The sequence below is a fragment of the Strix uralensis genome, chromosome 7 (assembly GCF_047716275.1).
Source record: "Strix uralensis isolate ZFMK-TIS-50842 chromosome 7, bStrUra1, whole genome shotgun sequence".
NCBI classification, from domain to species: Eukaryota; Metazoa; Chordata; class Aves; order Strigiformes; family Strigidae; genus Strix; species Strix uralensis.
This window is the reverse complement of record NC_133978.1, coordinates 36,267,508-36,281,442: the sequence shown is the minus strand read 5'-3', so window position 1 is coordinate 36,281,442 and position 13,935 is coordinate 36,267,508. Positions and strand designations below refer to the sequence as shown.

General features: G+C 43.9%; 1 protein-coding gene across 2 annotated transcripts in view; it reads right to left on the bottom strand.

Moving 5' to 3' along the window:
• GRK5 (G protein-coupled receptor kinase 5) overlaps positions 1 to 13,935 on the bottom strand; it is a 167,570-nt gene that overhangs the window by 52,277 nt on the left and 101,358 nt on the right. For both annotated transcript variants that reach the window (XM_074875401.1, XM_074875403.1), the window contains exons 3-4: positions 10,274 to 10,386; positions 1,545 to 1,622 (exon numbers count right to left, since the gene is read on the bottom strand). In XM_074875401.1, the coding sequence (XP_074731502.1) occupies positions 1,545 to 1,622; positions 10,274 to 10,386 (191 nt within the window). The remainder of the gene's footprint in view (positions 1 to 1,544; positions 1,623 to 10,273; positions 10,387 to 13,935) is intronic.

The window sequence follows — 13,935 nt, the reverse complement described above, 5'->3', positions numbered from 1 at the left end:
AATGGGAACTCCAGCTCTGCAGTCCCAGTAATTTCCCTTCTTGTAACACCACCATTTTTTCTTGATGAAGAAGCAACTGCTCTCAGGTTGGTCTTCACTGCACATTCACTTACTTCACTAAACTATTCCATGTGCTTCTGCTGCACTACGGATGGCAGGAGTGCCGTGGGATAGCAGTGAAAGGATTTGGCATCTGGAAACCTGCACCAAGACTGGCTGAAACGAAGCAGTGCCATCCTTCTCTCACTTTGCTAGCTGCTATCAGCAAAATGCCTTTCCCCATTTCCAGATGGGAACTGGAGCAGTGGGAAATATTTTCCCTCAGTATTTGTTCCTCGTTCCTCTGTTGACAAAAGTTTTAACACAAATGGTCATTTTGGCGGATTTAAAAAGCAGCGGAACTTCATGCCCCTAATGAATGGGCAGCAGGAACTCATACTGGCAGTGCTCAATGGCTGCACATGAAACTAGCCAGGCTCGGTAAATGAAACCAGATCCTAAAATGCAGTCTGAGATAACTGAAAGTATGCATTGAAATTTATTGCAGGAAAATGACTGACTGGAAAAAAAGTGGTCTGCTCTGCCCCTGCACCTCCAAAACATATCGTACTGTTTAAATGCTCTAGAAAGACATCTGTCAAAAATGCAGTTAATTCTCCTGAAGGTCAAATGTATTTCTCTTGTAAAACAGTTGAAGCAGCAATTGGACATCTTGATTACTCTTATGAAAGCAACTTAGGAAAAATCCTAGGATTGCTCTTGTGTTTGAAGTTGGATGTTTATTGCTTACTCGCAGTGACTTTTGTTGCAAAGGTTAAACGTGGTCAGCAAATGATTGTAAACCCCCCCAAAAAAGGGTTAGTCCCAGTGCAGCCTGTCCAAAATTCCTGGAGCAGATGTGTAGTTCTGTGTGGAGTGCCACCCTGTGGACACAGCTCCTGCCAGGAGCTCCTCTCCTGACACCCCCCAGATGCAACACTCAGGAACCAACACTGGTGGAAACAAGAAGGGGTGACAGCACCTCTCAGCTCCAAACCACGCAGTCCCATGTCAGTCTTGCATGTCCCTGGCTACCCTGGGCCAGGGTGGTGGGGAGGAGTGGGAAGGTTTTGTACCAAAATACAGTGTCTGTTACCAAAGACCATTTTTACCAGTGCTTTCCACACAACAGTACATGAAATGCCACCACCTCTTTTGAGCTGGATATGAAATAATTGTGGCATCTGTGGATAACAGCTGAGGTCTCTTGCATTACACCACAGATGTAGAGCTTTGCACACCGAGAAGGGACCAAAGAAGCCCTCTGCTCATCCACAGATGAATTAAGCCCCTGATAAACTCAAGTTCATCCTTAGAAGTCAATTTCTGGATTGGATTAAAATTTTTTTTCTCTCTGACTGTTTGTATAAGACTTGCAGGTTTATTCACTGGAGATTGCCACCATAAATTTTAGGAGTCTGGCTTACAAAGCCTATAACAACCTTGTTTAGCAAAGGTGTGCCTTACAGCATTCCTTCAGTAATGCCACTTTGGCTGCCCCTTACCTCTGGGGTGAGGTATTTCATCATGATTTCCTTTCCTTTCTCTCCCAGCTTTTCATCTGGAGCAATTTCATATTCTGCCTGGAAGAGATATAAAAAAAAAAGTCAATATTTGCACTCATATTTCACCATTATAACTTCATTTTGGATGTGGCCTTAACGGAATGCTGTCTGAAACATCTGAAGGATAAATACCGTTTTCTTCTGGAAGTAAAACCTGTGCACACAATCATATTAAAAACCTTCTACTATATTTTGACCAAACCCTAGTGGTGCATTTTCTGAGACTATGTCTCTTAATTAACACCAATACAATTTAATTAATTTATATTTTATAGCCTTGCCAAGCCAGCTTTCAGAAAGCATTCAGCGATAAGAGATGGCAACTTTTTTTGGTTTTGCTCAAAGGGAAGGTGGACACAGAAGGTAAAATTATTTTTCTGAGTAGTAGAGAAAGTGAATGTTTGTTAATTCCTGCCACAGTGGCATTTCAAGCACCAGGTGAGCTCCTTCAGTAGATGGTCTTTTTGGTTGAATGTGTCCTTCCTATTTATTTATGTCTTCCCCTTGGTCTAACAATACTTCTGCAAAGCAGAGAGACTTGCCCATCACATTTAGTGATCCTTGACTCAGTCCCTCCAGAAGGCAGATTTAAGAGCCAATTTCTTAAGCAGAATTCTTAGGACCAAGACAAAACAAGAGAGACCATTTAGAGGAATAGATGCTATAGGCAAAATTCTCTTTGACTTCCCCAGGGCATTAAAAAGGAGAGCACCACATTCCCGCACACAAAGTTTATGTACATTTTAAAATTCTGAGTATTCTATGTATTGTAGCATTACTGAATTTTGATGACTTTCAGGACAACTTTTACATAAGAAAGAAAAGAAACATGTGCACCATGAAGACACTAATCACTTCAGTTAAAGTTTTGGATCTGTGGCAGGCATTCGAAGGAATTGCACACCACATGGGACCCCAGTGGCTAAATGACAGTGACAAGTTCTTAGAGACATTCCCACTTGGCACTGTCCAGGATATGAAGCTTTAGCCTTAGGATCAAAATATTTTCCAGAAAAAAAAAAAAAAAAGGAGAAAAAAAAGACAGCCTAACAGCTTTCATGACTGTTTATATTAAAAAAAGGATCCAAGAAAATCCTGCCAAACCAATTAAGTAACCTGGTCCAATACAAGCTGTCTGTGATGATAAATGAGGAGGAAGTTTAAAAAAAAAAAAAAAAGAAGATAAATCAGACTGAACTGGCAAACACTTGGAAGAACAAGTTTCAGAACTATTGCCCACTGGAAGACATATGTACTGCTCCGAGCTTGATGCAATAAATCCGAAGGCAGGCTGTAATGGATACCCTAGCTAAGCAGACCTAGGAATGACATGAAAACCACAATGTAGTAATAATGCTATTACCCATCTATCTGGCCAGTGCTGATTTAGCTATTGCCGCTTAAGTCTGAAGCTACATATTTATACACATACATAGCAGGTTGCTTGAACAATCTAGAATTACGATCTGATTTGGTTTGGGAAATGACAGTGACTGCAAATAACAGAGAAACCTGTATTGCTGATGAAAAACACACCAAAAGCTAAAATCCACAAGTGCAGTACTTCTCTTTTAGTGACCATTTTGAGGATGTACTGATTACGTTCTCATAAACCTTAATACAAGGGTTTAAAAAAATCTTTCATCCAATTTCCTATCCTTTTAAATGGGTCATTTCAGCTCTCAGAGCCCAGACACTCTTGAATGTTTACAGCATCTTAACAGCATTTTTCTCCATGATTCCTTGCTAGGGAATAAAGCAATGGCAAGAGTAACAGAAGGAACAATTTTTTTAAAGATGAAAGTTGCATCTTATTTGGACCTTACAGTTTATTGTTATGTTCACAGACAAACCAGGTGTTTTTCATATAAAACAGAAATAATGTATTTTAATAAAATAAAACAATTGTACTTAAATGTAACTGTCTGTGCAGAAGACTGCAAAGAAAGGAGAACTCCTTGGCATTGCCTCGGCATGAAAGCATCTAGGAGATCTTCTGAGTCCTCCATTCAGTGCTATTGGCAATTTATTAATGACCATTTCTCTCTCCTTCATTTGCTTTTAGACACTGGATCCTGGTAATATATTGGCTCCCTAGTAAATAAAACCTGATTCAAAGTCATCATCTGCCATCTGAAGTGCACAAGGGAGACGTCAAAAAATTTGGTGTCCTTTTTGCCACAGATCCCCTATTACATTTACATCCCGTCCGAATTGTACAACAGGAAACAAATCAGGACAGACCAGAAGACAGAAATTTAGCAGGAATCGGATCAGTATTTTGAAATGCAGTTCCTGATGGGATCCACCATATGCAGAGCTAAATGGACACACACACACACACATACACAGGGTATTTAATTCTATCTCAAGATAGTTGGGAAGGAATAAAAGGGAAGTTTAATTATATTTGCATTTGACATCCTCAGAAAAGGCGACACTGTGGTGGTGAAGGTAGGAAGTGACAGACAAGTGAGGATGTGAGAAGGAACCATAAGCTCCAACTGTGAATAGTGTTGATTTCACTGTAGCTCAAGTACTAGAAGCCCATTTCATTTTGTTTCTAAGTTCATTATTATTTCTCCCTTCAGTGCCACTTTTGAGCTATTCGACAACAGATACTGGTACATTTTCAGCCACGGACTATTATTACAGGAAGAATTGCCCATCTAGACAGACAGAGTGACTTCCCCATGTTCACTCTGCTGCATGCCTGGGAAGTTGCCCAAGGTCCTCAACTCTCAATCTTGTGCTTAAATCACAAGATATATCTCCTTCTTCTACAACACTCAAGCATGGTTACAGTTTGCAAATTCCTAATTGCTAGAAATAACATCATTACTTAAAATCCACGTGGAACAAAATATTTTCCATTATTCCTTTGATGAATCCAGGCATGTATTTCAAGGCTCCTGCTCTGAAGTCTAATAGCTTCTCCATGCCCTAGTTAGGTCAGACAGGGCCTTATTCATAGCTCATAAATGAGGGGAGGATTTACGATCACCCTGACTACATGGGACGAGCTGAAGGGAAGGCTCTTTCTGTGGGCAGGCACAGATCCTTCAGTCCAAACGGCGAAAGGATGTGGGCTGGCCGCCGTTCGTTGCTAGTTTTTCTTTTGGCTGCTGTTTCAGAGGTAGTAGTTTCTTCGGTGGCTCCTGCTTCCCTAGAAGCAACCCTGGCTGAATGGGGACACAGGGGTGTGAAGCATCCTTCCCTTTGGAGCACCCATCCTTGGGATGGGCTGAGCAAGATCGGATGGGAAAAGGCACTTCTGCTGGGAAAGGGAGCAACATCCAGCCTGTGGCTGGCTGTAGGATAGGGCCACGGGCTCAGGGATGGCCGAGCAAGAGGTTCAGGGGCTGGAAGTTTCCTGTGACTGATGGAGAGCATCACCAGGGCAATGGCACAGGGACCCAGTGGGGCCTCACATCAGCAACCTTAATTCTGACATATCGTTTTATTTAGTGCTTGATTTTCATCTTAGTATTTTTTGATTTCCTGAAACTGTACGGCTTAAAAATATGTGAAAATTGAAAAACGGAGCCAAAGGGATCTCTCTGCAGATATGAGAGGTCTCTCTCCCACAGCAGGCAGCTGCTGGTTGCCTGTGGGAGTGTGGCATGGCCAAGGAATCGGTCCCTCATACCCACCAGGAGATGGGAGATGGGAACAGACACTCCCACCAGAGTGGTTTCAGCCTCTTGGTATAAATCAGGAGCAGTGGAGTCACCTTCTGAACATCTGTAGGAGGCTACTGGTGTTTCGGTCCCAATTTTACACCTCTGCTTTCTCAGCTCCCTCCTCTGTTATCCCCAACATCTCTCTGTACTCCAGCTCCTGCTCACTCCTTCCTCTGACTGCAGGCTCTGCCCTGTTATTGCTCTGTGCTCCAGCGACTGCCCTTGCACTTGCCTCCGCTGGAGATTTAAAATCTGTGACTGAAAATTGGAAGGCAAAACCCAAACAGCTGGGACTCATAATAATTCGCATTTCTAAATGAAAAGTGAACTTGAAACCACATTTTTCATATTTAAATGCAGGGCAAAAAAGAGCCCTTTTGACTGTTTAAAAACATGTTTTGAGTTAATGAGTTTGTTGATATCAACAAACTGGCATTTCTGATGGAAAAAGCTTTGAACAGCTTTAAGACACACATACACAGATGGTTTATATACCATGTAACGGACTTAACCAAACGAAATCTCCCTAACAGCAAGATAGGGTTTTTACAAATGGCATTAAATGGATGCTCACTCATCCTTTTACCCCAGATAAGTGTAATGTCTAGTGAAGCGTTCACTTGAAAAGTCTACCCGAGGAGATCGTGCCTCTCACCCTGGCCCCCATGCCCAGATAACACAAGCAGAAACAACCCGGAGAAGCAGTGGGGCTATTTTCCTCCAGAGGATGTATTTCTGTGTGACTCCAATGCAAAGAAATAACATTGTACAGGTTAGAGAGAAAATAATGTCAGGTTATTTTCTCCTTGACCAGAATTAGCCACGTTGTCCCCCAGTCAATCTAAATCTGGTCCATATTAAAATGTTAAAAGCCCTCCCCTGGGGGGGAAAAAAAAAATTTAAAAAATGACAAATGTGAGTAGACAAAACAAGAAAGGGAGTCCAGAAGCTAAAGTCTTCATTATAACAGTACACAAAAATCAGAGAAGAGGAGAGGGAAACATCAGGAGCCAGTGCCCTGGGAATGTGCTGTTGAGAAGGGGACGTGGGCAAGGGGTCTCTGCTGAACTGCCGCCTTCTTGAGCTGAAAGGAAACGTGTCTTGCTAGCAGATTCCCTGCTCCCTGATCTGCCTTTCAGCACAGGAAACACATCCCCTAACACTTTATTTTAATAGCTGTCTTTCAACAGCTCCAAAGTTGTATGATGTTGCTAAAATATTTGTAAGCACAGCAAAAAATGCTTCAGGGCTGTGTGTGAATTCTTTGTTAAGGGCTTATAGAGGAGCTGATTTAATCATAAACTATCTCTGTTTAATGCTAATAGTTTATGTTCGCATAGTTCCTTCATCTGAATGGCCACATAAGGGTTTGGTGAAATAGTCATGGGAGATCTTTGTGTTTACATGCACCCAGCTAAGCACGCAATGCATTCGGAGGCACAAGTTGCAGCCATTGGTACTTCTTACTAGATATTTTATCTAGTCAAGTCAAGAAATTGCTCACACAATATACCGATTAAAAGATGGCTTTCTGTCCTTATGGTCTTACTGTACCAGCTAGGAGAAGGGTTGCTGTTGCCCCATTTCTCAGACAGATGGCCATGCTGATGGCCACTCGCTGGTCCCACAGCAGCAGTGAGAACTGACCGCCCACAGCTCCACCAGTGCTGCACTGCAAAGCTCTGCATCTCTTCATTTTTATCACTTTTATCATTTAAGTCTACTGCTTACAAATCTTTGTAGTCTGTTTTACAATTGATAGATTGTGGCTAATTACCTAAACACTGTTCTCAGAAAACATGTAGAAATTTTATGTCTCTGAGCCCTTTAATCTCAATTATTGGTTGAAATTGGCCAAAGTATTCACAGGTTTCAGAGGGAACTGACAGACACACCTACAATTCTGCAAGCAGAATTTAATAATACAAATCCTTTTTTCTTCAGAAAGCAGTCTAACAACTGTTTAACTGCACGGACAAAAAATACCCAGATGCTGCTATAATTAGATTTGTGGGAGACTACATCAGACCAGGTTAGTTATTTCACCCAACAGCTGAAATAAATGTCCAGCAAAGAGGGGATTTTTTTTTTTCTCTTTATGTATTCTGGTCTGCAAGGTCTGGTTGATTTTTCCAGTCTTTGGAAGCAAAGGTGTGAGAAAGAGCTTGCAAAACTTAGTCTCACATAAGTATGGGAATGAAGGTTGTTGGGAGGTTGCTGAGTGACTGACTCAGCTTCTGGTTTCCTCGCAGGAGCCCCAATTGCTGCTTTCTTTGCAGGCAGTTGAGTGCACTGCTTAAAAAACTGTATTAAAAATTGGGAGACATCAATTACTGTCTTCTGCCAATGACTTATTGTATGACCTGGTAAAGTCATTTAGCTGTGCTCTGTAAAAGAGAGACAGTCCTACCTCTCAATGTGCAAAAAGCGCTGTGAGACTCCCATGAACAGCTAAATATTTTCCTCTATTATTTTATTTCTTTTTATTTGATATTACACAAAAGCTAAGCTTTGCATCTCATGTTAGAAAAATAACTTAACTCAAAAGAAGATGGAGGCTCTTGGCTCTTTCTGCTCGGGGCTTGTTACAGCAGGTGGTCTCCAAAAGGTTTCACATTCCTGGTGGTCTCAGAATAGAGCTGTAAAGTCAAACTTCTGGTCTCATTATAGGACTTTTTTGCCTAACGTAGGACTTGGCCTGAATCCCACTACTCAACACAGTGTGACCCTGCTGGGCGAATTTCAGTAGCAATCATCCAATTTAATGGCTATGGTCTCTGTTGCTCGACCTTAATATTGCCCAATACAGGGATTTTCATGGGCTGGGAGCAAGCTTGTATAGAATTTGAAATCAATAAACAAAGGAGACTGCTGTTAATTAGCCTTAAAAAGAAGAGAGAAAGAGTAAATATTCAGACCTCCACACAGCCAGGAATTTTGTTCATTAAATCCTCATACTGCCAGTCTGAGCCTAACTGGGAACAGATCGCTGGCCCAGTAAAGGTATGCAGGGCAGCTCCAGTCTGCAAAAGCAACCCGGGGGTGGGTTGAAAGCACATGCTCGCAAAAGATTTGGGGGTATGAGTCTGGGATTGCTCAGAGAGGGAGCTTTAAAACCAAGCCAGCCCCACCACAAGCTTTCGCAGGACCGGTGTGCTGCACGGATGCTGGGAGGACACGGAGTGTCAGTGCTTGGCACTGCTCCACAGAGCTTCGGGAGAATGAAACGACACAGTGCCCTCAATTCCCATGGCTGGAGGTGACAGAGGCTGGGAGAGGCTCCAGGCAGTGCTGCGGTGAAGGTTATCACGCGGTGCTCTGGGGCTGGTGGCACGGGGGACACGCACAGGGGGACAGTAATGTTTCATTTGCCCAGAAGTTATTACTGCTGTCAGCTGAAGTGGTGTGCCCCCAGCACCTGCTGCCAGGCATGTGCAGGTCTGGCATGATGTGGGCTTGTTCTTTGCAGCCCCTGGGTGCTGCTGGAACCAAAATGTGATGCCTGCTGCTGCGAGGAGGCATGGGAAAAGAACAGAGCCTTGCTAACCCTCTCCAGACTGAATACGACTCTGTCTCTTCTGAAATTAAAACCACTCGGAAGCAGTCTTTTGTGGCTGTCTCCCAAAGGATTTCTGCAGCTTCCCAGAGGGACATTGCCCCATCTCCTTGGGGCTGCGGGCGTCACACCTTATGTGGCATTTCTGCAGGGATGCCTCCCCCAGAGAGGTGCATGGTGTTTCATCGATGGCAGACCTTCACTAGACAACGCTGGTCTGGTGCAGTACAAACGCATCCAGAGCACCTCACATGTCCTCCTGCCTGCTGGCCTCCAGCACAGCTGCACCAAGTGTTTGTCAGGTGTAGCAGTTTCACGTACCTCGATGGGTAAACCTTTCACTGGGCAAAATCACAACCAGTGCTGGGAATATCAGGTAGAAGCTGTGACCATCTAAAACTGATTTGAATAGGACTTTATTCAACACTTTCTGTGATGCTGTAGATTTGCTGTAGGTACTGCAGTACTGACACAAACTTTAAGTGACCACGTGTCCCTTCCCAGACTCTTACAACTTCAGTGCAATACGCACATCTCCCTATACTTCAGAACAGCTTCACCATGGTACAAACAAAAAAGTTTTATTCCTGTTGGTATGCATCGTTCTGCTTTTGACTGTCAGTGTTAGCCAGAGAACGGAGCCCCCGAGACACTCACACTCAGCAGTGATAAGTTCATCTTCCTCTCTGGTACAATTTAGCCTTTTGGCTCATCAACACCCTACCCTTCCACAGGCTTCCAGCAAGAAAGCCACTGAGAGACTTTTCCACTGTGATCAGCTTCTCCTGCTGGCACTACACACAGCCAAGTGCTGCCAGACTGGGAAAGAGCGTCAGGTCCTCCTGGGGCTGGCATGTGTTGCTCAGTGGCTGGGTTAACTGATAGCAATTTGGAGTAGATTTGTTTCTTGGTGACTTCAACCAACTCACTTCTATACCTTGTGCCTCTGTTCTCCTATTTGAAAAACCAGGATAACAATCAGGATGTCCTTTGTACATCACTCTGGAGTCTACCAACAAAAAGACTTGGTAAGAGATAGATACTAGTATTATCATACCCCTCATCCTCTCTTGTCAGTCCATTCATCATCTTCCCTTTCTTCCCAGCGTTTCCCAGCACTGCAGGCTTCACCCACATCAAAAGACATTACTCAGAGCAGCTCAGCTGCTTGGGCATTGACATGAAGGGAGGCTACACCAGCACCGTGCCAGGGTGCTCGTCCTTCTCCCGCTCCCGCTCGCCGTGCAGCACTGCCCCTCTACCACCAGCGATGCTGGAAGGCTGGCAGGGTCAGCCCTGTCTGCTCCTTGCTCAGGTGCGTTAGACACAAAATCACGTCCCATGAAACAGGGATTTCTTGGGGTCAGGGGAGTCTCCTCTGTCAGGAGAGAGCTGTGAAGCACCCCAAAATATCACAAGAATTGACTTACCACTGAGTCAAGGAACCTAATGCAGCACTCGAGCTCGGGTCGAGTTTCACAGAACTGCCGAAAGAGAAGCCTTCCGATCGGCTGCTTTTCACATATGCTGCAGTAATCTCTCTCTAGAGGCAATAAAGAGAAGAAGAGAAGCATGAAAATGAGAAGAGCTTTGCCTTTTGGGTTGGTTGTTAGTTTAAAGCTTTGCAAATGAGCGCAGAACTACGACCCCAAATCAGAACTGCTGCCTTCTCCCCACCACCACATTTCAGGTATCCAAATACAAATATAATTAATGGCTTAAGACTCAACCAAGAGAGGCTCAATTTTATAGAGCTGATGTTAGTAAAATTCCCACAAAAGCCATTCAGCTATTATGAAAAAATAATTTCACATTTTTCTGTGGTGGAAATATATGCATTCTGCAAAGGTACCGCTCAGACTGGTGGTGTTTGTGGGAATGTGGGGAGCAAATTACAAGTCCTTGAATTGTGAGTCATACATTAAAGGGTAGGAAAAGCTGGAATTTGTGGAGACCTTCCTGGATGCTTCCTAGATATGCACTAAAGTGCCCCTAATCTCAGGAAATGCTCAACCCACTCTCTACTAAACAATTACTGAAAACTGTGTATTTTCAAAGGTTTCAAAATTTCTGCTATTTACTTGCTGAGCATTAATGAATGGATGGAGCATATGGCATCTAGCTGGTTTCAGTTTCACACAGCTCTCCTTTACAGAACTGTATTTCCCCTTAAACGCCATGTTTAAATGATATTCCCCTGTGCTGGTGCAACCAGAACCATCGCTCCCAGTAAAGCAAAAGATCCTTTACCCATCACAGGGACTATCTGCAGAAAAGCATGGGAGAAGGGCAGCCATTGTTAACTGGCACTGCACCAGTACAAATGCTGAGGGCTTTGGATATTTTTCTGGTGAGAGCAGCAAATCCCCCAGCCTGTTTGGAGCAGCAGTAGTTGCTCGAGACACGTTATTCCTCTAAAAGCACACACATGTCAAACAACATACTGTGTTTCCTTGAGCGTTCCTCTCACCACCCTCCTCGCTGCCATATGGCACTTGCTGTTATTATGGAAACAACCAGTTTCTAAACACATAACATAGCACTGCAAACAGACATACGAAACCCACACAAGTTGTCAGTGCCTTGGTTACTTCTCTCTCAGGCCTTGAGTTGCTCCTGCAATGTCTTTTATTCTCCCTTTGCTTTGGCCCCCTGCACCCTTCAGCTCCATCCATGCTGAGGAGACACACGGCTGCAGTGGAGCTCATCTTTGCCATGGAAGCACCCAGCCAAAGGGCTCGCTTATCACAGCTCGTGCTCTGGGGACCGTGTCCTGCAAACCCAGGACATCCCTCCTGAATGGAAAACGCTGTATGAGATGTTGGATTTGCTGACCTGCAGCTGGGTGGCAGGTGGGCAGGAGCACCCAAGTCTGCCTCTTGTAAGAGGAAGGAGGGTGCTTGCCCAGTGCTGCACCTGTGTGCAGGCTGTACTCCAGGAACTGGCCCGTGAAGCACCTACAGGGTGGTCATGGGAGACACAGGCAGGGGCTAGCTGGACTGTGCTTTTAATTCAGTATGGTCCTGCTCTGGTCTGGTCTTCTGAAGCAGTCTGGAACAACATACCAGCACCACTTTGTGGCTGGCATTGCCAGTCTATTCAGGATCAGGATATCACTCAGTCAGTCTATCCAGAAGATTGCAATGCTTTGATACTCTCTAACAAGTAAAACTGGACCGAAATCACTGTGTAAATCCTAATTTGAACTCCAGTTTATCTAACTATCAGCAGCAAGCCCATGGCACTGGTTTGTTTGCATGAGCTGGAACCTCCAGTGTGGAACATCATGGCACAAACCCGTATGTCGAGAAAGCCAGCGGGCTTGTTTGGATGCTGAGCAGCCTTGGGGGTGTCCTTGCAAGTGGTACAAGCTCATGCTGCTCAACCGAGTAGCTTTTTTAGTGAGAAGGTAATTGCTGAAGGGATGTGCAAACATGCACAGTGCTAAGGTAAGCAAAGGCATTAGGAAAGAGCCTGAGTGCATCAAAACAGCAACTCACAATGTCCCAGAGGCCAGCATGAAGCCGAAGGCTGAGCAGCTTAGGTGAGCTCTCCTGGGAAGGCTGGAAGTTGAACTACATCTGTCTGACGATGTTTTCTGGTACCCTGACTAACTAACTCTTCCGAGAGCATGAATAAAATATACACCCTTAATATCAGTCATGTTCATTTAAGTGCTGGATATACCAATACAGACAATAAATACATGATGCAAGCTTCCTCATGTGAAACAAGCAGTGCAAAAAATGCAACTGTCTGAATTTGTAACAATAAAACACAAAGGAACAAATACATTAATCTGCTAGTTTGCCCTGCATTTTCTCTTGTACAGTGCTATTCGATGCACAGTGACAAGGCTTGTTGTACAAAATGCAGTTAGTTTATAGTTGTTAAGATATGGTGACACTCACTGTAGCAGAGGATGCTCTTCTAACAAAAGGGCTAGTGATATCAGCTACACAAGCGTGAAAATTGCACATCCAATAACTGTGCTTTATAGCATAGCAGGAAAAGAAAACAAGCAGTTAAACAATTATTATGTATGTGGATAAATGAAACATAAAGAAGACACGAGCAGACTTCCTCCTAAGGTACATAACTCCACCAACATGTGAGAAGGGTGACCTGTTCGTAATGAGGAAAAAGGAAATACCAGAAATGATCTCTGAAAACACAAGAGTCAGAGCAGTTCCCTGGAGCCATCCACTCCTCGGTCATGTTCATTTAAGCGCTGGATATACCAATACAGACAATAAATACATGATGCAAGTGCTTTCATTCCTTGTAGGTGACACAAAATATTTTCTTAGGCCCTGATCTTGCCATTGGCCTCACTAAGTCAGCGAAAGGAGTCTGCTCTCAACTAAGTCTTGGGATGCATGGGCCCTGGAGTGGACTAAGAAAGAAAAACACCTCTTTCAGCTAAAGCAGAAAAAAAGGAGTGGATACTTTTATTATAGTAAGGAAAGCAGAAGTGTTTTAACAGTGTGCTGCACCCTGGAGACCTGGCTGAAGCACCCCGAGCCGTGCTCATGAGCTGCTGCAGGAGGGGAGGGGATGGAGAGCCAGGCGGGTACCGCAGCCAGGGGCTCCCTTGGGCTGGGGCTAATCGTCGTGTCGCTCTCGGTCCGCCTGCCAGTAAAAATATCCATCCAGTTTCAAAAGTTTAAAAAATAGAAAGAATGATTTCCTGAGGAAATGGAAATGTTAAACACTTGGAAGTGAAACCATATGCTTATGATGATGAAGTGTAACTAAAACAGCTCTGAGAGCGATATCTTTGGTAGTCAGACCCTCCTGCTTCAGCGCAACCCTGTTTAACACCTGCAAAGTCACCCAAAACGGGGGTGAAAAACTGGGTGGGTCAAAGCCCTAGGAAAGCAGTCGCTTCTCACTGACGCCAAACTCTTTATTTAGAAAATATCACTGGCAAATAATCTGCACGTGCAAGTGAATTCTTTATCTTCCTAACAGAGTAATGACACAGATTAATATAGAAAAGGTATTATATAAAATGCTGTCATAAACATTCATAAGATGAAGATAAATAACATTTATTCTAAATTCTGCTGACTCATTTTTCCCTTTACTT